Here is a 27,500-nt window from a genome sequence, read left to right on the forward strand (position 1 = left end):
GAGATGGTATGAGTGTGTGTGCGCCTATATTTATCTGTATGTATCTCTATGTCCATAAATTTCCCCATTATAAATGGGTTCACTGGTAGTGTCACTCTTATACTATATTGTCTTGGGAAATCACTTCCTAAAAATTTTCTTCCAATCTGTCTCTCAGTTTCTTAGTTTATAAAATAAGGAGTTGAACTAGACCAAGAATCAGTAAACTATGGCCCATGAAACAAATCTGGCCCACCACCTGTTTTTATAAATAAAGTTTTATTGGAACACACTCACACCCATGTACTGTCTGCGCTACTTTCAAACTACAATGGCAGAGTGAAATAGCTGTGACAGAGTCTCTATGGCCTGCAAAGCCTAAAATACTTACTATCTGTCCCATTACAGAAAAACTTAACCCTGAACTAGACTATCTCTAATATTAATTTTGGCCTATGATTCTATAAAGTACAACCAAACAATACAAACGCCCACTCTATGTGCTTCTTGCCCTTTTTATTTATATATCCAGGCATAACTCGCTTTACTGCACTTTGCAGATATTGTGTTTTTTGTTTTTGTTTGTTTGTTTGTTTTTATAAATTGAAGGTTTGTGGCAACCCCGCCTCAAGCAAGTCTGTAGGTGCCATTTTTCCAACAGCATTTGCTCACTTCATGCCTTTGTGTCACATTTTGGTAATTCTCGCAATATTTCAAACTTTTTCATCATTTCTTATGATGACCTGTGATCAATGATCTTTTGATGTTAGTAAATGACTCGCTCAAGGCTCAGATGATGATTAGCATTTTTTAGTAATAAAGTATTTTTTAATTAAGGTATGTACAGTGTTTTTTTTAAAACATAATGCTACTGCACAGTTAACAGACTCCAGTATAGCGTAAACATAATTTTTATGTGCACCAGGAAACCAAGAAAATCATATGACTTGCTTTGCGATACTCACTTTATTGCAGTGGTCTGGAACCGAGCCTGCAATATCTCTGAGGTCTGCCTGTACTGCCTTACTCTTAGAAAGATTTCATTCAGCTCACAAAACTCTATGGAGCATATAACCACACATGTGTAAAGTTCAAATAGGAGGCAAAAGGGAAATGAGAGAATACACTTGAAGACGAAGCCGGGAGGCTGTGAATACATAGAAGGCAAATCCTGAGATGCTGTGTATTTTCAATGGGCCACAAACTTGGCTCCCAGCAGCCACTACAGAAAAAGGGCCAGGATCCCCTTCCCAATTTAGATTGTTCACTGGAGGTTCACCAGGACGACCACAGCAAGCCTGGCACGAAGAACTTACCCACGTCTGTGCATAAGCAGATAACGTGAGATGTAGTGAACAAAGTCCCCAGCAACACCCAAACAGCTGGGAGGCATCTCAATGGCATTTACTGCAACACTGAAATGTCCCTCATTGTGGACCAACTCCAAATCCCAAAGTGGAACTGACCATCATTTGGTATATCAAATGATCAAACTGATCAAAATTTGGTATCCCAAATTTTGAATTAACTACACACCAACTTGATAATCAGAAAATAATAAATATTTTTACTTTTACAAAAAGATAAGGGAAGCAGTAATCCTTGACAGTTTGGGGGTGCACTTTGATACAGAATCCCTCAGCCATCTCTCCAAGAGAAGGCCCGATGCAGTATTGCTGTTTTTGTAAAGCTAAAGCCTGAGTGCCGAGGAGAGAGACAAGACAAAGACAGGCTATTCTGCGAACTGGTCAAGGAATGTTTCTCACTTTGATGATGAAGCTCCAAGTGTTAACTATTAAAAGCACCTGCAAATGCTGACTCGCATTTGTCATTGTTTACACTGAGCTCTACAACTTTTTATCTAGTTTATCAACGTAAATAATTCACACCCTGGATCTCTGGTGCTCACTGCCCTACACCCAGCGCCTGGAATAGTGCCTGGTGCAGGTGAGAAGTAAGTGTTTCCTGAATGAATCATGTGCTCATCTGAGAGATCCTGGACAACCAGTGAATCTACTGATACGCTGAGGTTGTCTTGGTGAATCCTTCCCCAGCTGGGCCTTACCCACCATGCCTTGGCTCTGAAACTCTCACCTGTGACAATGAGACAGGTGAGAAAGGGGCCCAGATGTGGAGGGCCCAAGCTCCTGAGCTGTGCGTCAAGGAAAACACATTAAACATGGAAAAGGGAAACTGCACAGCTGGTGTCTAGTCTCGCCTGAGTCCCACTGTTGCAAGGATAAACACTGGGGCAGTTCAGGACAAACACAGCTTTGAGTTCTGAACAGGCAGAGCTACTTTCCCTTGTGCATGGAGCCTGCAATATGAAATCTGTTCCTTGCTCAGAGCAAGGACCTGCCTTCTCTAAAGGAGAGGCCTGTTCTGAAGGTACCGCCTGAACTCTGAAGCTGCCTGCTCTCTGGGCAGTGGGACTGCTCCATCCTGAGTGCACCAGAGCAGCCCAGGCAGCATTTTCTCCAAGGAGACCTTTGGAGAGCAGCTAGCCTCATGGGCAGTCCCAGGCAAGGAGGCCTGGGTGCACCATGCTTGTCCACACAAATGTTAAAAGAATCAGGTCAAGCAGCCTCAGGACCTAATTGGCTCAGAGACAGTAATGTCAAAATGTCATAGCCAAAGCAAGAGCTGACAGTGGCTTCAAAAAGAAGGTATTATCTTCAAATGGGAAGTAACGACACAGGAGGAGCACTGGATGGGGAGTCCAGAGGCCAGCAGGTACTAGCCTGGTTCTGTCACTTCACTGCCCTTCCTAGGCCTCGGTTTTCTCAACTGTAAAATGGACATGAATTCACTGCTAAGACTGGCTTTGTGGCTTCCTCGTCATGAACCCCTACAACACAACAGCAAACTGGGAGATATGCAACGAATACAACATGGTCCTTGCCCTTCAACCTGACTATAATGTATAGGGCTTCACGCAGTGCCTGGCTCCCAAGATGCTCTTAATAAATGTCGTTGTCAGCAGTAGCATCCAGGTGACTGCTGGGAGCACATGGCCTGTGGCTTCTACTTCCAAATATCACACACATCACCTACCTGCCTCCACTGCGTGGTGCTAGTTCAGGCCTTGCCTCACTGGGTCCACTGCAGCAATTCTCTCCTGTTGCGTCCTGACCCAGGAGCTCATTGTCCCAACCATCCTAGCATCCCTGAGCTCCCGCCTCACCAATTTAGTCTCTACCTGCCCATTTGTGCTTCTCTCGGCACCATCACCAATCATGATGCCCCTCCCTCAAAATCTCCTTTTCCTGCAAAATTCAGTCCAAAGTCTTTAGCTTGGCATTTAAAGACCCAACCAGCTGTCTCCAGCCCACTTTCCCAGTCTCACTGCCCCTCAGGTGCCTCTGTGTTGGCAGCCCAGGCCTCATTCCCACAGCACATCATGCACCTGCTCTTTTCCTGCTGCTCCCCCACTGTGGAATCATTTCCTCTCCTTTGACTTTCAGGATCCTAACCCACATTGCCAAGCTCAACTCAAATGTCTTCTGTTTTATTAGGTGTTCTTCTCAGCTTCTGGCCCACTAAGTAGTCCCTTGTTTTCAAGCTCGGCTATGTTTTTATTTTTGATATCGTCTCTATCAACAAATGTGCTCGGTTCATCTTGACATGGAAGTTTCAGCTCAAAGGCTTTCCCCCCATGAAGCCCTGTGAAGGCTTTCTTGACCCCCTTCTTCCCCACACTCAGCCTCCCTACCACACACTCACATGCAATGTGTGTACTCATAGCATTTCTCATCCAGACATTCCTTCAATAGCTTCCATCCACGGTGCAATGGAATCAGGATCATTCCTTGTTTTTCACGGGGATGAAAAAGCACCTGGCCCAGAGTTGGTGTTCAGTATCTCTTAGATGTATCTCTTAGATGATGTTGATGAAGATAATCAGAATGGTCCTCGGTGGCCATAGGGAAGCACCAGGCATCACATGTGTACAACCAAACTGTCTGCTGTTTCCCATCCATCGCCACTGTACATATAGAACGCATTGCCTCTCTTTCATCCCATGTGAATGCCCAGACCCAGAATTCAACCTCCTTAAGTTTTCCCACAGAATCCACTCACACACAAGTGTGAAAAAGCAACAGGGACTTTACAGAAGGCTCTGGAGGGGAGATGAGGGTGGTGGTCACACAGCACAGCCCACAACTAGCCACCTTCAATTCCTCGTGAGACACTCAGGACTGCCCAGTCTCTCGTGGGTCCCACCGACCCAGACTGTCCCCCTCCGTCTTCCTCCACACAGCAACTGGCCTCACCACCTTCTCTCTCCTCCTTTCCAGAATCCCAGCTTTAAGTTGCTCCGCTTTCTATTTTGCCACCAATTAACATCAGCCAGGGCTTCATACCCAGATTCTTCAGAAGACACAGCTCCCACTGGTCCCTCAGTTAACAGAGCCCTGTTCTCCTTAAAGGCTCTTTGGCCACCACCTTTGTGACTCAAGCATGACATTCAGTGACTTACTCCTTCCCTCAAGCGGTTTGTGAGATATTTATCCCAAACATAATGTGGAGTTCCCCCCCAAGGAGGCTTCTGATGGGTGAAATTTCACCATCTCCCAACATCTATGGTCACCTTCCACCGAGTTTTTGCCATGAAACCTCAAGAGCGGTGGCATCTATCTTCCAGCTTCCCTGCCTGATCTCTGATGCCCCCAACCATCTGGACACCCCCATTCATTCCACCTCCGAGCCCAATGACTCGTGACCGTGCCCCAGCATTAGGTCCAGGAAGGGCAGCCCATACAAAACAGCTTCCCGAATCATGACAAGTTATGCGGAATGCAACATCCTTCTCAGGGAAACTCTTGACTCTGATCAGACTCAAGAAAGCTGGTGGACAGGGCTACCCAGGGATGGAGCCCACCCACGTCAGGAGCCTGGCCTGACCAGGGTGACCGACTCATGCCTGTTCGCCCCCAACTTTCCCAGTCTTTGCACCAAAAGAACCATGTCCCAGGCCCCCCAGGTAAACAGGGATGGTTCATCCCTACAGGCTTGTACCACCCACAATCCTTGCCAAGAAGCAGGAGCTCAGGAGGCCCATTAGTGAAGCCAAGCTCCACACAAGCAGATCAGAGAGAATGCGGGAAATGCACAGAGGAGGCGCAGGATGAGCCTGGGCTGCAGGTGGGGCTAGGAGACAGCCTCCTCAGAAGTAAGGTCACATGAGCAACACTCCAAGCACGGGGCCAGTAGTCTCAGGTGGGCTGCCCACGAGTTTCACCACCAGCATGACTGAGAATTTCTACCAGGAGCAGGGCCCTGATCACACAGGGCAGGAGACTAGAAAACTATGGAGGCCAGAGGACAACAGTAACATTCTCAGAAGGCCACCAACACACACACACACACACACACACACACACACACACACACACACACACACACACTCAGAACTCCCTGGATTCCAGCATTTATGGAGCCTCTGCAGAATTCTGAGCACACGTTTCTTTGACCCTTTCTCTTCTCCAAGACTGTCAAGCTGTGTGCATGTGTGTGTGTGTGTGTGCACTGTGTGTGTGCACGTGCACACCTCTTCTGCTAGCAGAGGAAATGCTCTACATCCTCTCCAACAGACCCTCTCTGCCCCAAACAGTGGCCCACTCTGCAAATGCCCCAAACATCACTGGCTCAGCTGTGCACAAAGACCCCCCGTGACCATATGACCACATGTAAGCGCTCGCCCTTCACCCCCACCTCCCAATAGCCAATGGCCTGGAGAAGACACAGCGAAACATCACATCCCCATAAACAGAGAGATCACGGACCAGACAGCAGACCTCCTCGTGTGAGGAGGGAGCTGGGGACTCACCAGGACTCTGCCGGTCAGCGTCTGGGCAGATATCATCACCCCTGCCCAGTCTTTCACGGAGGTCATCCAGCCGACCTCGGCTGCCACCGCCTCCTCTTTTTCGTCCACTGGCTTGAGAGTGCCGTCCGCCTGGCTTGAGCCATTGTTAATCTTCTGGGCCTCCTGGCAATAGAGAGAACAAGGGTTGAGACGTAGCCACCAAGTGGATTTAAAAAACACAACCTACCCTAAAGAATCAAAGCTAGATGGGCCCCCGCTGAGGTGGGCACTGGCTTGAAGGTACAGGGGTTGGGAAGAAGGGACGGATTATGGCTTTGATTGTTTTTTTTAATCTTTTTAAAAAGGATCTTTCCTTTGTTTCCTCTTAAAATATCTTTGTGAAAGAAAGAAGAATAAAATTATTCTCTTCTTATTTTAAAGAAAAAAGTCATAAAACTCAGGAGGGAAACCATCCTGTCTAGGATCACAGAGTGGCCAGACAGGAAGTGAGGTCAGCATTCTGTAATCTCCACCTGCCCAGCCTTCATGCCCTTCTCACAGATGCACCCTACTTTCCTAAAAAAACTCCCCATCTCCTCAGCTCAGTCTGTGTGGTTCAAAAGGGACTGAAGGTCCACCCTGTCTCCAGGAATGGAGACTGGTCAATCAGACCAGTCCATCCCTCTGGCAACAGCAATTGGGCCAAGGATGGTTATGTGATCCCATGCCAACCCAGTATGATTCAAGCCTGGGACTTTTGCTGGAAAGAATAAGAAAGGTAATCCTTCCCTGAGAATGAAGCCACCACACAGGAAACTAGGAGAAGTGGCAGAATACTGATGTCATCATTTGAACACCTGGATCCAGCTGTGCCTGAAATCCACACCAGACCTTTTTAGTTACAGGAGGAAATAAATTCCCCTTTGTAGCTAAAAATGTGCTTGAGGATCAAGGCTGACTTCATCAGATAACTGAGCCCCACATGGGGTCCTAAACTGTACACTTCTGCGTGCACTGTGCCCTCGGCCTACAATACTCTTCTCCCACAGAGGGTCATGGTTTACTCCCTCACCTCTCTCAAATCTTTGCTCAAATATCACCTTTTCAATACTTCTTCTCCGGCTACCCTTTTAAAATTCCAACTGTCTTCTGACAGCACTGCCTTCCTGCTTTGTTTTTCTCCAAAGCACTTAAAATTTCTAACACACTCCATAATTCTCTTATTTCATTTACAGTCTGCCTCTCCCAACTGCTGAATCCTGAGTGCCTAAAAGAGAGCCTAGTATATGGTTGGCTCAATAAATATGAAAGAAGGAATAAAAAGGGTTATGAATGTCAGCCCCTCACTCACTATAGAGCCTGGGCTTAGGGACTGCCAAATAAAATACAGGAAACCCAGCAAAATTTGAATTTCAAATAAACAACAAATAATTTTTCAGTATAAGTATGCCCCAAATATTGCATGGGATATACTTATACTAAAAACACATTCATTGTCTAAAATTTAAATGTAACTGGGCCCCCTACTCAAATAACCACTGAGATTATTTTTGCAGACACAGATGTTTAAAAAGATGCCAGCAAAATTATGTTCATCATATAAAATGCTAGAATTAATTAACAAAACAAACTGACCCTGGGGATCATTGTGAATTGGAGTGAGGAGGAAACTCCAAAGGCAGAGGTGAAAATCTTTATCTGCAGTGTGTGCGGGTGGGCCAGAATGAGGAAAGGAGAGCTGGGAGGCACTGAGTGAGTCATCCTCCTGGGGACTTGTAGGCAGGCAGGAAGCTGCTCCTGATGCCTGGCTCTCCCACCCCGACTCAGGGACGCTGGGCAAACAGACGGAACATCAGTAACACCAGGCGCTCATGTTTAATTTCCAAGTGTATTGGGCCCCCCAGCACTGGAATAGTCCAAAAGGAGGCCTGGGGCAGGGGCACAGGGTGGGCATATTTGGGGGCCGCCTGCTGACATCTGTGGAGCCAGCTGCCCAAGCCACCTAAGGCCAGTCCCAATGACCTGTTAGGGCCCCGAGTCTCAGCCACGTGGAGACTGCACAGGTGGGGGTCCTGGAAGAGACAGAGACCCTGATGCGTGGCACCCTTTAGTAACTGGAGGTGTAGATGCAGGTCTCCTGCCCCTCCCTTGTAAGATGGGGACAGTATTGCCTGCCCCATAGGTGTTGGCCGAATTAGACAGTGTCCAACGGCACACAGAACACGTTTCATGTATTAGTCTCACCACCTCCCTCTTCTGCTGGAAGGGCAGACACTCTAGCGGTGGTTCTCAAACCTCAGCAGCGTCAGAACCACCTGGGGGACTTGTGAAAACACAGAGTGCTGGGCCCCACTTCCAAACCCCCGTTTCTATCAAGTTCCCAGGTAATGCTGCTGCTGCTGCTGCTCTGGAAACCCCAGTTCGAGCACCACTGCTTGTAATCATTCTGACCTGACTTGATCATCACTGCCCTGACGTGAAATGGAACATGAATCGTAACCCCCAGCTCAATCCTGGCCTCTCCCTGCACCCAGACAGGGAAGAGATCAGGGCAAAGAGAAGGCCCTCAAATCAGAGGCTCTTATGGCTCCTTTTGAGCAGTGCCCCCCAGAGACATTTCTGAGCTGGTCCAGGGCCACAGCCTGGGGGCCTGAAGGACCAGCTAGCTCTCTGTTCCTCAATCCTGGGGGTGCAGGCTCCCCAGCCACCTGGCTGACCCTGGGGGAGGGAATCAACATGCAAAGGGCCGAGAGTCAGGGAGTCCTCTCCAGTCACAGTGGTTTCAATGCATCAGTGATTCAGAGCACAAGAGGTATTCGGCAGATAACGCTCTCTTGCCAGCCCTCTTACCTACTGTTTTACAAGTCATTCATTATTTTAATTACTTTACGATAGGCAAGGAAAAACACAGACTAAAGGGAGATAATGCTCTCATTATTATTTGCTTACACGAGATGTTGTGAGAGTAATTAATTACTTGTGGAGGCAGGACTGGGGGTGGGGAGCTGGGGGAGCAGGGAGGTGAGCACATCACGGAGCCTGATGCCAGGCCACCACGTCAGCGCTCCTCCGCCTGGAGGGAAAGCCCCTCTGCACCACTCACCTCACTCTGGCCAAGCATCCCTCATCGGGAGCAGGTGTAACTCCTGCTCCAGAGAAAGGGGGCAGAGGCCCAGAGAGGTTAAGTGGTCTTGCTGGGGACACACGGGGTGGGTTTGGGGGGATGAGTGGTAAGGAACAGAGCCCATTACAATAGCGATCGACCACCATTTACCAAGCCAGAACTGGGGGCCAGCAAGTAAAAATTAAGTGCCTTCTCTGCATTATCTTGCTTAGACCTTGTAATAAATACGACAGGCAGGTGGAATTATCCCCATTTTACAGACAGGCCAACTGAGAGCAGGTATTTCTCAGGGGAAGGCACACAGAGCCTGAGAACTCAGGCTGGAAGCAGCAAGCCCATCTGGGCTTAGGTCTGCTCTGCCACTTACAAGCTGGCTACCTGGGACACGTTAGCACACAAGCTCAGCCTCCTCCATGTAAAATGGGGACAGGCATGCAGACCCCAGGAAGGTGGTGGTGAAGCTTATGTGAGATAAGCAATGCACTAGTGCTTAGCACAGGGCTTGGGGTGTGGTAGTTACAGCTGCTGTGGGACGGGTTGGCTCCAAGGATATTCAGTTAAAACCGTGCCGTCGACTGGGGGCTCTGGGAGGGACACCATAATAAATAATTACAGAACAGAGGATAAATGAGTGTCGATTCTAACAGCTATGAGGCTTCAACTAGGTAACAGGCCACCAGGAGGTAAGATGCCCAACTTCTGGACAGGTTCCAGCAGGAGCTGTGTGGCACTCCCCCAGGACAGTGGGGGCAGGGATTCCTACAGACAGTCATCCCTGGACCAAGTGACCTCTTAGATCCCTCGGACTCTAAGCTCCGTTAGATCAACTTCCCGTTGTGATGAGGTGACTGAGGACCAGAGGGAGGCTGCCCCCTGGGTCCCAGTACACTGCTTTCTCTCCTGTGCCCCGCAAAGTGGGCGTCCATCCATCCATCCCCACACCTTCCACTTCCCACTGTAGAGAAGAACCCTGCCACTCTGCCGGGAGGACTCCTGAGTTGGGCCAGAGAGGCTCCCCCTGGTGTCAGGAGTTAACTGGCCCTGATTCCTGCTCATCCTCTGGGAAAAAAGAGAGAGAGAAAGAGAAAGAGAGCGTGTGTGTGTAAGAGAGAACCCCACCAGTTACAGGCTCCAGCTACCCTAGCCTCAGACAGACCATCAGAGATTTTCTGAAACGGAGAAAAGGATGCCTTTGAGGGAAGAGAGGAATAAGAAGGAGGGAGGAGCAGGGAAAAGATGAGACTGGGTGGGGCCTGGGGATGTCCTGGAAAGCGGAGGTCCAGTCACAGACACCCTCCTGAGGCTCCGTCTTGCCCTCTCTCCCACCAGAGTCTTCTGCAAAAAGAAGCCACAGCTGCCTCCTGAGGACAACACTTGACAGTCTCTAATCTCAGTGCCTGGACTGGAGGATGGGGAGGGCTGTAGGGTGAGGGTGCAAGTACAGGAGGCTGCGTGGACACTGGGGAGCAGGGTGGCCGGCAGCCCCCTGCCATCGGAGGCCCACACGGGCAGCCTCTCATGGGCCGGGCTTGGGTACATGGCCTCACCCCTTCTTGCCTTCTCCCCATCCCCCTCAGTGACTTCTGACATGGCCAAGGAGGGCCTCACCCCTACCATGTCCCCTGCAGCCAAAGGCCTGACTGGACCATAGTCACCTGCCAGGTGCTCACTGTCCAGAGCACATACCTGTTGGATGTTTGGGCATTTCCCCCAAAGCAACAGGTCAAAGACCAAAGCCTGAAAAGGAACCTCAGCCATGCCTTCAGATGCCAACCCCGAATATGGAGGGCCTGGAGGGAAGTCACACACCCAGTGCCACCCTGCCTACCTGGGAACCACCAAGCCAAGACACAAACCCCCAGTTGGCTCTATCTCTCTTCCCTCTTTTTGCCTCCCCAAGAGGATGATTCCTCCAAATCTAGCCCAAGGGAACACATCACTCCCAAGCAGATCCCTGCCTCGCCAGCCTGCAACCTGGAGCCCGAGTGTTCCCAGGGCCAGTGGAAGCCTCCACCTGGCCTGGTATCGGGGGTTGGGTGTGGGAGCCCCACAGGGCAACACGTCTCATCTTCAAACGTCCCAGCTTTCCCCAGCAGTGGGAGCTGCCCTGGCCCAGCGTGGGAGAGCAGGCCTGTGCTAACCCCAGGACCCCACCGCTTCTGGTCCTCAGATCCAGGCTATCTCTCTGTCTCTCACCCTTCCTTCGCTGGACCCAGAATACTGGGAGTCTCAAGTCTGTGGTGTGGTAGGAAGAGCTCTGAGGATCAAAAGATACCCAAGTCCAGCTTCTCTGGATGGCCTTGGACAAGTCATTTCATTTCTCAAAGGCTCTTCTGTAAATAGGGATACGTCCCGCCATATAATCTGGGGTAAGGTGGAGCACAGCACTTTCTGAAAGTACCAACTTCTTTATGAAGGGTGGGCAAAGATGGCATCATGGCTCAACTCTCAGATCCCCACCTGCCTGCACCTTGGTGGGCAGGGCCTGGTTATCTCCCTGGGCATGAACAGAATGTTGGCATTGCCAAGTCCTTCCAGGTGGCCTGCTGTGCTGGCCACACCCTCCCTATGAGCCTCTGCCACTGCTGCCCAGCTGGGTTCATTCACCTTGGCCAGGTGCCAAGGCCACCCTGGGCACCACACCTGTAGGGAGGAGGATTCCAGAGTCACCTTGATCACCCCTGCTGAGGCCACCCACTCCCTGCAAAGCTCCAAGTCTGCCTCGGGTTTAGTTACATTTCAGTTAGATCTGGGAAGTTGTTTAAGCAGTGATTGCCTGGGAGGAGAACCACGCTTCAAAATGTAAGTCAGATCATGTCACTGCCATGCCGACCCCCTCCTGGGGTTTCTCATCTCAGTCGAAGGAAAGCCATAGGCTTCACACAGTGCAACCCCCGAATCTGCCCACTCCTGCCGTCATCCTACAAGCCTCCCACTCACTCCCTTGCTCGCTCCAGCTGCCCTGGTCTCCTTGTGCTGCCAGAATGTTCCAGGCCCTCTCCAAGCTGGGGCTGACTGCACTGGCTGCTCCCCCTGCCCCAGACAGCCACAGCTGCCCCCTCACCTCACACTCTGTTCAAAGCCTCACCGTATGGGTGAGCACTTCCCTGCCCACCCCCGTTGAACACGACACCCCAGCTCTCCAGCCCTCCCCAATCCCATCACTCATCTATGCTCCACGCTTCTCCAGAGCATTTATCCCACCATCTGGCAGCCTGAAGACTTTAATCGTCACTGACTGTCTGTAAGCTCCATGAGGGCAAGCATTTTCGTCTCTTTTGTTCACTGCTGTATCCTCAACAGTGAAACATTATGAGCTCAGACTAAGTAAGCACTTGATACATCTTGGTGAAAGGTAGGAAGGGGGCTTCCCTGGTGGCGCAGTGGTTAAGAATCCGCCGCCAATGCAGGGGACACGGATTTGAGCCCTGGTCTGGGAAGATCCCACATGCCGCGGAGCAACTAAGCCCACGCGCCACAACTACTGAGCCTACGCTCTAGAGCCTGCGTGCCACAACTACTGAAGCCCGTGCGCCTAGAGCCCATGCTCCGCAACAAGAGAAGCCACTGCAGTGAGAAGCCTGCGCACAGCAATGAAGAGTAGTCCCCGCTCGCCACAACTAGAGAAAGCCCGTGCACAGCAATGAAGACCAAAGGCAGCCCAAAATAAATAAATAAAATAAATAAATTTAAAAAAAAAAAGGGAGGAAGGAAGGGGGAAAGGGGGAAGGAGGAAAGGAGAGGAGGAGGAAGGGAAGGAGGGAAGAAGGGAGGGAGAGCTGTAGCAGATGGGAAGTCAACTGTTGGCAAGCACGATAACCAGCACAGGTAACATCACTAATAAGTAATGATGGTCACAATAACCAGCCACCGTTTCCGAGCATCATTACAGTAACTCTGCGAGGTGGGTCTGAATGCGCTCATTTGCAGATGAGGGGTTAAGCAGCTGGCCCAGGAAGACACAGTCGGAATTTAAACCCCGCTGTCTGACACCAAAAAGAGACAAGCACCTGAGCTGACTTCCTCCCAGGGATAACGCGCGCAGAAGGATTACGGGCTGTCACAAAGTGCCCAGGAGAGATTTATTACCGTCACAAACACTTAATTCAGCCCAGCTCTGGGTGCTGCGTGTACTGCAGAGACCCTTCTTCAGGGTCCCTGTGCCTTAAGAGGGTGGTTAAAACAAGGACAGAGGAACACGGTTCTTTTTCTCTACCAAGAACCGGCTTGGAACCAAAAATCACCCTTCACGGAGCAGCGCAGCAGATGGGAAATGAACGTGGTCGAGCTGACAGGCTGCGAGCCCCCCTGCTCAGCACTGAGGCTGTCTGTACAGATGCTGCTGAAGGACGAGATGGCTTCCCGGCTTCCCTCATGCCATCTGCATCCTTAACAGGGAATCCCGGTCCAAGACTGCAGGGCCTGGGGCACCCGAGGGGTGGGGCACTGACGGCAACCAGAGCATCTCCCGTCCTTGGAAGCCCCAGGCCTGCACCTCTCTCTGCCCAGGACCTTGGTGCTATGGGGCATTTCCTGGTCGCTCAACTTCCAGAGGGCTGTGGGGAAAGGAAGGACCCGGAAACCTCCATCTGTCTTCCCCTTGTGTCTCACAGTCCCACTTTGTCCTCAAATCTCCCTGGTCGACATCAAAAAGCCGCTTCTCCTGAGCCTGCATTGACGGATCCTGCTTCAGTCTGCCTGAGACCCCCATCCTCACCCCGTCCCCAGCAGCAGCTCCCCGCCTCTCCCTGCCCCCTCGCACCCAGCAAAACCGACCCAGCAGCCTGGCGTGCAGCTGCCCTCAACTGACCACAAAGCAGGAGTCCAGAAGTCCTCGTCTCCTATTAGAGGGATAGTAGCAGGGCCAAGAGCTCTGGGCTGCAAGTTAGGAGGCCTGCATTCTAGCCCCAGCTTTGCCAGGCACACGCTTTGTGGCCCTGGCCAGTCGCTTAACCTCTCTGAGTGAGCAGAGTCCCCATCTGGGAAATGAGGGGAAACAGTGGGTTAAACCCATAGTTTTCTGTCCCTTAGAGGCCAGCACTGTGTTCTGTCAGGTGCCTTAGGGGGTTAGCAAGGGATGGCAGAGGCGGCAAGGCCCCTGGCCCCCATGAAAATCAAAGCACCACTCCGCTGAGCAGTTTTCACCTATTAAGGTTCTGTGCTAGACAGCACCTGAGTAAAGGGGTCTTCTGAGGAAAAAACGTTTGAAATCCAGTGAGTAAAAACCCATAGGCCTGTTTTAGCTTTTAGAAGAGGCTCTATTTCATGGCAATGATGATGGCATCCTGTGCCCTAAGACCCAGACATGCCTGAGCATCAACACCTATAAACCCATGGGGCTTCCAGGACCTCCATGAAGGCCACCATCCTGTCCCTCAGCCTCAGGTCTTCACCAGGCCTAAAGGCTGGGAAACGGTCCTCCAGCCGCCCCAACTCCTTCCAAATCAGCCAAGAGGAAAATGTCCTCCCCTGCCCCCAACGGCTCCTTTCATATCCTGGAAGGGTGGCCCAGCCCTGGGATTCTCCCAGGTACCGATAATCCTGTGTATGAGGGATTAGGCCGATTACCTCAAGCAGCTCAAGCAAATAAAGCAGCATGTGGGCACCAACAGCTGGGATTTTCACAGTGAGAGTTCTGCAAAGGGAGAGAAGGGAGGAGATAGGTACTCTGGCACTCAGGGATGGGGAAACGAGGCACCAGAAGACTCAGGCCCCCACCAGGAACTGCCGTCAGCGGGTGGTGGAATCAGTTTCTGCCCTTGGGAAGTTCCGATGATCCAACCTCTCCCTGTCAGGACGGAGTCCTCCCCTGCACCTTGCAGCTTCCTCATCCAGCCCCCGGGACCCCACATGCACATGGGGCACCACGTTTGTGCCAGAGGAACCCATCCAGCAGCTACTGCATCTGCTAACTACAGGCTACACATCCAGGGAAGGGGCAGGGTGACTACAGATTCAGGCTGCCAGAGCTGAAAAAGAAGCTCGGACAAAGCCAATTGCTCTGGGATGTCAGAAAACCATCGTGTTGCCTGGTAAGACACCTCATCATCACGTGCGTTTTTAGCTATGGCTTTCCAGGGGCAGTGTCCAGATTCTCACTTCTAGGAGTCCCCCGTGCTGTGTGTGAAGACACAGGTCACCGCGGAAGGAAAAAGGTGACAGCAGAAAAAGGCCAGGTGCCCTTTAACAAGTCGATGACCATCTTGTGCCTCAGGTTTCCTTGCTTCAAACTCAAAGGGGCTGTATAAACGCTCCCCAAGATTCTGTCTAGCTCTGAAACCGCCTGACCTTGACATCTGGACTGTGAGTCCTGCACTTGCCCCCATCCCAGCAGTGTAAGATGCTGGGAGAGGATGGGGGTCCTTCCTGGCCCTTCTCAGGGCCATTCTAAGCTGCTCCCCAGTGCCCTGGGGACCAAGGGGAGGCAGCTGGCTCTCAGGAAATCCTTGACTCCTTGTCTCTACAAGCCATGTTCTCTCCTTGGCAGTTTTACACCATCTTATTTAATCCTCAGAACAAGCCTGCAAGGTAGGAATGTTACAAGGCTCAGAGAGGTTGGGTAATTTCCAAGATCACTCATCTTGTAAGCGGCAGAGCTGAAATTTAAATCCAGTCTCTTCTAAGACCGAAGGCCATGTCTTTTTTTCTGTTCCTTGCTGCCTCAGGATAGGCAAAACGTGCAAAGAGATGGAATCTCCTTATAAAATGCTGTTTATTACTAGTACTGAAACAATCATCTTATACCCTATGGCTTCTAAGTAGCAAAATTTTGTAGTACAGACATCTGGGTATAATCAACCCTGTATGGAGAGGGAGATGGAGAAACGGCCTAGGGGAAGGGGTGCCAATTTGGGAATAAACTGACCCATTAGACACCATATCCCAGGGTGAGACGTGTTCTCAAATGGCCACATGTGCTGCTTAAAATTAGTAAGTCAACACATCAGTTCAAACTTCAGGACGGATGTATCCATCTCAGCCGATACACGACGTCTGCAAAATAAACATCTCCTTCTCAATCAATTAGCTTAATAAAACGGGAACATATAAGTGACAGTCCAGAATTCACTATCTGGACCTCAGAGACTTGGAACTGGATTAGCCGGGACCTCAGCTCTGATCCCTCAGCCAGAGTGACCGGGCCGGTTCCAAGCAGGCCTGCTCACCTGCAAAGACATGGCGGTTGAGCTGCCATTCTGCAGGGCAGCCTGCCCTGGGAGAATGGCTCAAGAACCACAGACGCAAGAAAACCATCACAGGGGCCCCAGTCACAAGACAAAAATCACATTTGTTTTCCAGTGGGGGAAGCACTTGTAACCACAGCAGGCAAGTCTGAGGCAGGACCATAAATTCAGAAAGAGTGATAATGGATGTAACTTTCTGAATGCCTTGTATTCTCTTGGTTAATCCTGTTAACAAGGTTGCAAGTTAGGCACTATTATGCCCATTTTAAAGATGAGCAACTGAGGCACTAAGGCTCTCTGAAGGTCTACGGTTAGCAGAGCAGCCTTATAAATCCCACTCAGGCCCATATGCTCAATACAAATCCCTTTTCCTTGTAGGAAGAATCTGGCATTGTATGGGAAGGCAATCCAGTGTGAGTTCTTGTTTCAAGGAGAGCACTGAAACCCCTTCAAAAAATGTGTTGTTGTTGTTTTGTTTGTTTTTTAATGAAATGCACCTCACAGTCATAGATCTGTAGAGGTCAGAGCTGTGAGGGACCTGAGAACTTATGTAGGCTGATTCCCTCCCTTCAATAAGAAGCCTAGGGTCATAGAAGTGTTGGGGGCCTCTTCAAGGAAACACAGCTTGTTCATATAAGAGACTGGGTAGGCCCACACATGGCTGAGAGACGGTGCAAGAATGGTGGGAGGCACAGGTGTTGTCCCCGGAGTCCGCCTCCTGGCTTCCCCTCGTACCCGCTATGCAACCTGGCACAAGTCACTCCACCCCATCCAGACTCAGGGTCCTCAACCAAACGACGGGCTTGTAAATACCTTTCTCAGAGAGTCTCTGTGAGAAGCAACCATGATGATGAAGGCAAAGCAGGTGGTGAGAGCTCAGTAAATAGTATTATCCACTAAGTGTCAGAGTATGCACTTATGTGACCTTGGACAATGACCTGCCCAAGATCCCACAGCTAATAAAGAGCTCATCAGGATGGGAATTCAGATTTGCCAGACAGCAAACCCCATCTCTCTCCTCTTCACCAAAGTGGTGGCCAGCTTTGTTTCTAATCAAGACAGACTGGATATGGATAACTAAGACCCACAGGAAATCCTCATTTTCATTAAAAAAAAAAAAAAAAGGCAGAAACCTCCAAATCACAGCCAAGTTAACTTATATGACTCAAGTTAGTGGGGAAAAGGCAGATGGAATCAAAACAAGGATGTGAACATGACTGGGGAACAACTGATTCCTACCCAAAGACACAGAGTTTCAATGTCTGAGGGACCAGTTCATCTGGTCAGGGAGGTCACGGGCTCCTCCTCTCTCCCACCTCCTGAAAAGAAGCCCAGGACAGTTTGGAGAGTCCCCACTTCTGGAGAGGAGTTACTGCGAGAGAGACAGTGGAAGGGTCAAGAGGGGAGAAGCAGAAGAAGGAAGGGAGCCCATCGCCACCTGAGGATCAAGAAGAGGATATGGCTCCCCACAGCAAAGCATCCTGGGAGGTTGGCTCTCAGACCCTCTGGTCCCGTGGTCCCCACAGCAGTGCTGCTCCAGGACAGAGTGTGGAAATGGAAAACAGCAGCACAATGTAATGTGTGTGTGTCAGTGAAAGACAGCCAACACTCCTCCCCAGGGAAGAACTGTCCTTTTCTTTGACATTATGTCATCACTGCTTGGTTGGATATTAACATGCCCTTTGAATGAAATGACAATGATGGTAGGCTGGCATTTGACAGTTTCTTTCTTGCCTGTCAAAATAAACAACTGGCAACCCTGTGATATTCTCTATGATTTTTAAAGTTTAATTGAGTGCCCCATGGAAAGTCTAGGGACCACTCACCTAGTCCTCATGCTACAGAGGGGAAATTAAGGCCCAGAGAGGTCATGCTCATAGTAGTCAGGCCCCCCTACATGGAGCCCAGAGTGTGTCTGTCAGGTCAAACAGGGACAGCCCTGGGGCCAGGAAAGGTAGGACCCAGGGGACGGAGGTGAGGCCCCTCAGGGCTCCAACAGCTCAGCTAGCGCAGGCCCAGAGAGCAGGGGAGAAGGGAATGCATCAGTTTTCACTGCTCAGGGTCATACCACAGGGTCCTGAGTTCCCAGCCTCACCGAGAGTTCTGAAGCCCTCACCGCGTCCATAGCAGGAAATGCACAGCACCTAAACAATCTCCCCAGAAACAGTGCCACTGTTACCACGGTCCCAAACCATCCCCTTAGCTTGCTGCACTCTTCCTCATAACCATTACCACTGCCTAAACATTATACCCGGGGGTGCTTATTCCCCATCAATCTCCACTAGAGGGTAAGCTCCAGGAGGGCAGGGCCTTGGCCGGGTTTGCTCATTCCATACTCTCAGAGCCTGGAACAGTGGCCAGCACATAGTGGAGATTTAAGAGCATGTTAAAAAAAAAAAAATGATTGAAAGAATTCTGGGTTTTGTTCTATTCTGCTTTGTTTTCACTCTGTTCACATTTTCTGGAATCTCGAAATTCTCCCCAGTCCCCACTGCCCACAGCACACAACTCGGACTCTCACGGCCTGGTCTTCAGGCCTGCCTGCTCCTTCCCAAGCCCCCTCACCCACCAGGCTCCTCTCACAGGACCTGGCCCTCCACAGCTTTGGGCCAGCGGTTCCCACCCCTGGGATGCCCTCTGCATTTCTCTCCAGCCACCTTCATCCTGCTACATCAAATCCCAGGGGCCCAGTGAAGCCGTCTTCCTGGCGACAGATCCCCCGCTGCTCCCCCTGTCCCGATTCCAGTGCCCACAATACACTCCTCTCTCGCACCACTGCACAGGCCCTGGCTGGCAGCCTTAGCTGTCTTTTCATCCATGCTTGTCAGATCGCCCCAAGTAGCCTGAAAGCTCCTCCAAGTCAAGGTCCATTGTTTTAAATATCCAGAGTGCGTGGCATACAGCAAGTGACTAACAGGTATGTACTGACTGAGTAAACTACAAGTCTGCTCAGGAGGCACTGGAAAAGCAAGCCCTTTCCCGGGCACCACTGATGTCCTGGCTCAACCAGGCCAGTTTCCATGACTTGAAGCTTGAACAGGAGTGCTGGCTCCCACACTGCTGCCCCTCAGAGCAGCTACATTTTCAAATACAAACACTAAATCCCGAACAAGAATAGATGTCATTGGGCTTCTGAGAAGCACATGCCTCACCAGGCACGTCAGTCAAAAAAAGATGAATGTTCTTGTTTACAAAAGGATTTGTCCCGTTCCAGGAAGATTTCTACCACGATTTAGGACCTAATCCAATATGTGCCTACAGACCTCACCCACTGAATATTTTTCTATCTCTTCCGTTTGCTGAACTTGGATGTGGTTTCGGCTTCAGGTCAAAAGAGCTGTTGCAATGAGGTCGTCCCCCACGGCCTTTCCTAATGGGGGACATGACCCTCATTCAGGAAACCAAGGCCTAGCAGATCAGACAGACCTTGGGAGGCAGGAAGATGGCCGGGTGACCAGGCATACAGATTTACTCAGGACCCGGCAATGCTACCAGCCGCCCAGCGTGAGGACCCAGGCTCAGACCACCGGTTCTGCACAGGGGCCTGTCTCCCTGTGCTCTGAGCTTGTACCCGCCTCGGAGGCCTGGCTGGGCTCTGAAACCCCAGGCTCCCCTGCTTCTGGGTTCCCACAACCCTAGTCTGGATCTGGGTTTCCAACACAGCAGCCAAATACAATAGAGTCTGGCCTGGCTGTTAATGTGAAATAATGACAATAATTCAATAGCCGGGGGAGACGGGAGAGGACTTCTATTTCTATCGGGTTCCGACAACTGCTTCTCCTTCTCCTTCAAATAGGAGTTAGGAGTGGCGAGCACCCCAGCACTGCAAAGCCTCAGCTCTCCCTTGGCACCCCTGGACCCATCAATCTCCTGCCTGTGGCCTGGGACCCCCTCCAACCCTGAACACTGGGGAGAGGCTCAGCAGCTGTGAGAAACTTCTTTCTCGAAGAAGGTTTTTCCAAAATTATATCAGGTTTCCTTCTACCCCAGCTTGTCAGCGGGGGACTCTCTTGCCTAACATGGTTGAAGAATGTCTTACAAACTGGTGTGATTCAGTCTGGCTTCAGATGAGGTTTTCCACCCAGACGGAGCACACCGAGTGTCTGGACGTGGTGGCTTGTGACCCCCCGGGGCACCCACACCCTTTCCCTGTCTCCGGACCTCTGTCATGAGGGCACACTTGACAAAGTAGCAGGTCCAGCCCAAAGATGAAGTCAGAAATAGTCAACAGGAAGCCAAAAGAAAGTGTGTGCAACCCACATACTTGCGAACACAAGGGCCTCCCTCCCCACAGCAGCCCTCCCTATGCCCCCGGTTTTCTGAATTTGCAAATCTAATTGCGATGCACCCAGTATAAATATTGAAGAGCTACTGGGGAAAGTGATTCAAGAATTGAAATCTCAAAAGGCACACACCTTTCTCCTGGAAGACAGGGCAAAGCCTTTCAGCCTTCTCTTCCGATGGAAATTGTTTTTCCCCTCATGCCTATTCAGATGGGCCTCCTTCCACAGACACAAACTCTAATCAGAGAGGCGCCCAAGGCCATTGTTAAAAAAAGCAGTTGGCAAACAATGTCGGAAGGTTGCAAGTCAAGTCTGTTGGTGAATTATTACTGAACTCTTAGTTCTGCTATATTCTCACTTGAGGACCTACAATCTCCCCTGGACCAAAAGCAACATTCTCTCCCTCCACTAGTGCTCCAGCTACCATGCTGAGGTGTGGCTGCACCAGGTGGGCACCAGGAGAAAGGTAACACGAGAGAGGAAGCGTCTTTTAAATCTCAGAAGTCTCTTACTATAAGAATATAACAACTGCAGGGAGAGAAGAGCCCTACAGGATGGGAGCTCCTGTCTGAGTGCTGTGGCCATCACCTGAGCCAGCAGCCCGCGAGCCCACGTTTCCATAACAACTGTCAGCCGGGCCCCTAGAACTCATGGAGACGGGACCTCCTTTGTGTGGGCAGCTCTGGAAGAAAGGTCAGATGGTTGCCTGAATCCCAAGGCTCTGTTTTTCTTCTTCTGCAGCTGATTTTCTGACCAGAAGCTAGACAGAGAATTGTTACTAGGATTTCTTAGCATTGATACATCAAAGGTGAGAAGCCAGACAAGGAGAAGGGACCCATGGAGAAGATTCTGGGGATACCAGCATATTCTATTTCTTGACCCAGCTGGTTACATGAATTTTCTCATGATTATTCATTTTTATTACTTTCATGTTTTATACACCTTTCTGTATATTTGTTGTATTTCACAATTCTTGAGAAGTCTTTTAAAAATAAATCAGCCAAACTGTTCTTAAGGGACCTGTCATCATCACCCACATTTATTAAGTATCTTCTGGCAGAGGATGGAAGACTCAGACTGCAAATAACCCTGTGTCACAGCCCTGAACAACAGGACCAAGAACCAGAAAGGACTTCATTGAAAGTCCTTGTCAGCTGTATCATTTGAGAAAATATTTGCAAACGATGAGACTGATAAGTGATTAATTTCCAAAATATACAAACACCTCATACATCTCAATATCAAAAAAAGCAAAAAAACCCAAGCAAAAAATGAGAAGCCTAAATAGACATTTCTCCAAAGAAGACATACAGATGGCCAAAAGGCACATGAAAAGATGCTCAACATCACTAATAACTAGAAAAAAGCAAACCAAAACCACAATGAGGTACCACCTCACACCAGTCAGAATGGCCAGAATCATCAAAAAGTCTACAAGTAACAAATGCTAGAGAGGGTGTGGAGAAAAGGGAACCCTCCTACACTGTTAGTGGGAACATAAGTTGGTGCAGCCACTATGGAGAACAGTGTGGAGGTTCCTTTAAAAACTGAGAAGAGAGTTACCATATGATCCAGCAATTCCAATCCTGGGCATATATCTGGAAAAGATGAAAACTCTAATTCAAAAATATACATGTGGGGCTTCCCTGGTGGCGCAGTGGTTGGGAGTCCGCCTGCCGATACAGGGGACATGGGTTCGTGCCCCGGTTTTGGAAGATCCCACATGCCGTGGAGCGGCTGGGCTCGTGAGCCATGGCCGTTGAGCCTGCGCATCCGGAGCCTGTGCTCCGCAACGGGAGAGGCCACGACAGTGACAGGCCCACGTACCGCAAAAAAAAAAAAAAAAAAAAAAAAAAAAAAAAAAATACATGCACCCCAATGTTCACTGAAGCACTATTTACAATAGCTAAGACATGGAAGCCACCTAAATGTCCATTGACAGAGGAATGGATAAAGAAGATGTGGTATGTATACATATATATACACATACACACACACACACACACATATACATACAATGGAATATTACGCAGCCATAAAAAAAGAATGAAATAATGCCATTTGCGGCAACATGGATGGACCTATAGGTTATCATACTAAGTGAAGTAAGTTGGACAGAGAAAGATAAATATATGATATCACTTATATGTGGAATCTAAAAAAAGATACAAATGAACATACTTACAAAACAGAAATCAGAAATAGAGTCACAGACATAGAAAAACTTATGGTTACCAAAGGGGAAAGAAGGGGGGTTAAACTAGGAGTTTGAGATTAATAGATACACACTATATATAAAATAGATAAGCAACAAAGACCTGTATGGCACAGGGAACTACGTTCAATCTCTTGAAATAAACTATGATGGAAAATAATCTGAAAAATAATATATATGTATGTATATATAAAACTAAATCACTTTGTTGTACACCTGAAATTAATACAACATTGTAAATCAACTATACTTCAATAAAAAGTTGTTTGTTTTGAAAAAAGAAAGAAGGGAGGGAGGGAGGGAGGGAGAAAGAGAGACAGAGACAGAGAGAAAGACAGAGAGAGAAAGAGAGAGAGGAAGGAAGGAGGGAAGGAAGGAGGGAAGGAAGGAGGGAAGGAAGGAGGGAAGGAAGGAAGGAAGGAGGGAGGGAGGGAGGGAGGGAGGGAGGGAGGAAGGATGGACGGACGAGAAAGTCCTTGGTCTTGAGGCACAGCTGGGGCAGGCATCCCCCAGAAGAAGAAAGTCGAAGCAGAGATGAAGCACAGTCAGACCAGCCATAGGATGAATGGGCTAGGAACCCCCACCCCCCCCAGAGGACTTGCTGATACAACTGTTTGCTCTGTTGGCTCAAGGCAAGGGGCTGAGCCTGTAAGTACCCATCTTTCCTCCCAACTAAGCATCTTGAGGTCAGATACCTGGTCATATCGTATTAATTTTCACATCTACAGAATACATATATATTCTATAGAATATATATATTATTATTAATTCTTATATCTATAGAATATAAATATATATTCTAGATAAATATCTATATCTACATCTACATAATATCAATACATATAACAAGAATATATGTATTCTTATTAATTCTTACACCTATAGAATATAAATTTATATTCTACATAAATATATCTCTACATCTAGCACTGTTGCCTCATGGACATACAGTAGGTGTGCAGCAAGCAATCAATGCTTATTAATAAATCAGGTCCAAGAGGATGCGGGCCCAGCACGTAGGAAAGAAGGTTCTTCAGGCCATCACGGAGCACACAGGGCCCAGCAGGAGGGGAGTGAGCCTCACAGAAAGCCTCTGCAGCTCAAATCCACACACTTCTCTCCACCTTCACCTTCTCTCTCCTGATAGACTGCTAAGCTTCATAATTACTTATAAGGTGTCCACTCTTGCTCCAGTGCCCCATTCCTCCTCCACACTAAGCCAGAGAGATCTCACAAAGTTTCTGTCACTCATATCATTCCTGTGCTTAAACTCTTCTACAACTCCCCACTGCTCTCAGGGTAAAGTTCAAAATCCTCAGCACGGCCTTCAAGGGCGCTCTTGCCTGGCATCTGATCGCGTATGAAACCACTCTTGGCCTCACCTTCCTTATTCTCCAGCCATACTGGACTTTCTTCCATCCCTTCCATGAGTGGTTCTCTTTTATGACTCATGGATTTGCGTGTACTCTTTCCTTTAACAACCTCCTCCACCCAGTCATATTCCAGACTTCCCACTCATCCTTAAGATCTCTCTCCAGAAAGCCTTCCCTAACGGCCCCTCCAGCTCCACCGTCAGTGAGGAAAGCTCTTCGGTCATGTGATCCCTGTACTCCTCTCCTCCAGTACACTCAAGGCACCTGCAAATACTTGTCCACAGCCTCTTTGCTTCAGGAGACCAGGAGTCAGCAAACTGTTTCTGTAAAGGGTCAGACAGTGAATATTTTAGACTCTACCAGAGCCTAAAATCTCTTTGGCAAATGTCCAACTCTGTCACCCTAGAACAAAAGTGGTCAGAGATAAAATGTAAACAAACGAGAGTGGTTGTGTTCCAATAACATTTGTGGACATTGAAATTTGAATTTCATATAATTTTCACATTTCATAAAATATCCTTCATTAAAAAATTTTTTCATATCTTTAAAAAATGTAAAAACCCTTCTTAGCCAGCAGGCCATAAAAAAACAGATGGCCAGGCAGACTTGGCCTGCAGCCTGCAGTTTGCCAGCCCTGGCACAAGCTCTCAGTTCCAGGGAGAGGGAAACTATGTCTTCACTGGTATATTTCCCCACCACAGGGCCTGGTTCTTAGAAGGTGATTCTTAAAAAACTTGTTGAATGCCTTCATATGCAGATGAGAGCAGTGTTTCCCAGTGTGTACTCTACAGAACACCAGTCCAATGGGATACTCTGTACAAAAAGGACAGTTCTTTTATCAATGAAAGTTGGAAATGCTACTGCTTCCCTTCCTGGAAATTTTCAATGTTTGGACCATAAAGCATATCAAAAGCTCAGAACTAGTCAAGGAACTTGTTTGACTTAGACCAATACAAACTCATTTGACCAAAGAACTGTCTACTTTAACCCAAAGCATCTACCAGCATCCACAGGCAACCCCATTAGAAAGCACTGCAGTGAAGACAACAGGTAAGAATTTAGAAGAGTTCTTGAACTGTAGCATCAGAACCACCTAGAGGACTTGCTACAACAGAGGGGGCTGGGCTTCACCCCAGAGTTTCCAATTTAATAGGTCTGGGGTGGGGCCTAAGAATGTGGCATTTCTCACAAGTTCTCAACTGATGCTATGAGTCTCGGGACCCCACTTAGGGAAACACAGATCTGAAAAAAGGACCTTCAAGGCTTAAGTCCTCCACCTGAGGTTTCCTCCTCCTTCTAGAGACTCCTGATCGTCAGGAGAACCCCAACTTCTTCATCTCCTCACACTGGCAGAAGAAACCCTGACCCATCTCTCCAGCGGTCAGGCAAAGCACATGGAGTGGGTTGCACTGTGTCCCCACAAAATTTGTTTAAGCCCTAAACCCCATAGCTGTAAACATGACTTTCTTTGGAAATAAGGTCTTCATAGATGCAATCAAGTGAGCCCTTCATTCAGTATCACTTGTGTCCTCATGAAAGAAGAGAAAAACAGGAAGGAGGACACCATGTGAAGACAGAGACACAGGAAGAAGGCCATGTGATGGCAGAGGCAGAGATTGGTGTGACGCAGCAGCAAGCCAAGGAGCACCGAGGATGCACGGCCACCCCGGAAGCTAGACAGAGGCCTGGAGGGATTCTCCCCTACAGGTTTCAGAGGGAGCACAGTCCTGCGAATCCTTGATTCTGGACTTCTGATCTCTAAAACTATGAAAGAATGAATTTCTGTTTATTCAAGCCACCCAGTTTGTAGCACCCTTTCCCCTAAATACAGTGTTTCTCACTATCACAGATATGAGACACACACACACAGGCACAGAACCCAGATGAAGCTCTGGCCAAGCCCTAATCTTGGTCAGTGTCCATATGAACCTCAAGGGAACAATGGGCCTCTGTTCTCTGATCCTTTTGTCATCTCTGCATCACTGCTAGCTGGGGGGAGTTTGAGTTAGGGTCTCTCTTTGGAAATTAGATTATCTAATTAGTATGATGTTTTGCTGGATTCCTGCCCCAGGGCTGGTTTTGGCCAAATGCATGTGATTATTTTCTAGTCTAAAAAAAGAGTCAATGAATAAATTAAGGAGACTTGGCTTTCCCCCATCCTGGCTCTACTGGCCCCAGTTCTCACTAGGAGACACTCATAAAGGGCTTCTCGCTGACAAATGAAGAGTTTTTTCTCCTCTGGGTCTGAGCTAGAAATGCCTTCTCTAATCGATATAGAAAAGTCCAAGCAGTAGATATTTTCACAGTCTGAGCACCTTGGTTTTAGTCACAAATTATACCCCTCTCCTTTTGGAAAAATAAGGGGTATAATCTTTATTCTCGAAAGAGGCAGACACAGTTATGTGCCCAATACCTTAGGAAGGTACCAGGAAGGGAATGTGGACATAGCTTGTCACTGTTGATGGAGAGAAAGGGGACACCAGGGGATGGGGACTCTGTATTCTCAAGCTTAGAGGCCACAGCAATAAAAAAAAAAAAGAGAGAGAAACAACCAAACACCTTCTTTGCCTCTCCAATCTATGCCAACCCAGGGCTGGCTGCTCACACAGAGTTGGTGTGAAATTGGAAACCTTCAGATATTTCACAGGTAGGTCACGGCCGTATTTTCCGCTGCAGCAGATCATGAGATTTTCAGGATGCTGTTCTCCCTCTAAGGCCGTTGAGAAATAACAGAGGGGTCTGATTCTTTGAGACGGACGGAGCAGAGTCCCTCCCCTCCCCAAACCTGGAAGTTAAGTGTCCCCTCCCTCATCTCTTCCAACACCATCAAATTTCAAATGTCCAGTCGACCCACGAACAGCACACGTTAGTCTCTGGCCAGGAGAGTGGACTTCTGGAACAGCCACATCTCTGCCTCTGACTTAGAGTTGAGAATTAATCTAGCCAGAGAAATGGCGTGCTGTCATAGAGGACAAATCTGCCTCATTTTTTGCTTGTTTTGTTTTATAGTAAAATCTAAATTTGCCACGTAAACTGTAGCAGATTACTAAACCCTTCAAAACCTCAAGTTTCTGAGCTGTAAGATAAAAATTATAAGAGATGTTTTGCAGGGAGTTTGTGAGGATTTTGTGAGATGTTGGATGTGTCTGGTACATTACTACTGATGCATAAAGCACTTGCTATGGCCAGGTATGAATCTAAGCCATGCACATGCACTCATCCTTTTCATCCTCACAACTAGGACTAACATCTCCCATTCTGTAGATGAGGACCCAGAGGCACAGAGAAGTCAAGGCACTTGCCATGGTCACACAGCCAAAAAGCAGCCAAGCTGAGCTCAGGCAGGCTGGCAGTGGGCGTGTGCTCTCATCACAGGGATCTGCCATATCCCCATAAGGGGTCTCTGGGGTTAGAAATGAAGGCCTATATTTATTTATTCATTCAACAATTTACCTTTGCACTGCTCACAGAAGGAATGCTCACAGAAGGTTCTCAGACAATAAAATATAGCCTCTCCTTTCAGGGTGTAAGAA

General features: G+C 48.9%; 1 protein-coding gene across 20 annotated transcripts in view; it reads right to left on the reverse strand.

Moving 5' to 3' along the window:
• KCNMA1 (potassium calcium-activated channel subfamily M alpha 1) overlaps positions 1-27,500 on the reverse strand; it is a gene marked incomplete at both ends in the record, with an annotated part of 758,887 nt that overhangs the window by 528,707 nt on the left and 202,680 nt on the right. For 18 of the 20 annotated variants that reach the window (XM_079697893.1, XM_079697892.1, XM_079697907.1 and 15 more), the window contains one exon: positions 5,810-5,971. The exons of the other annotated variants lie outside the window; for them this stretch is intronic. In XM_079697893.1, coding sequence (XP_079554019.1) covers positions 5,810-5,971 — 162 coding nt within the window. The remainder of the gene's footprint in view (positions 1-5,809; positions 5,972-27,500) is intronic. 20 annotated transcript variants of the gene reach the window in all.

This window comes from Hyperoodon ampullatus (genome assembly GCF_949752795.1).
Source record: "Hyperoodon ampullatus genome assembly, chromosome: 1".
In the NCBI taxonomy this organism is placed as follows: Eukaryota; Metazoa; Chordata; class Mammalia; order Artiodactyla; family Ziphiidae; genus Hyperoodon; species Hyperoodon ampullatus.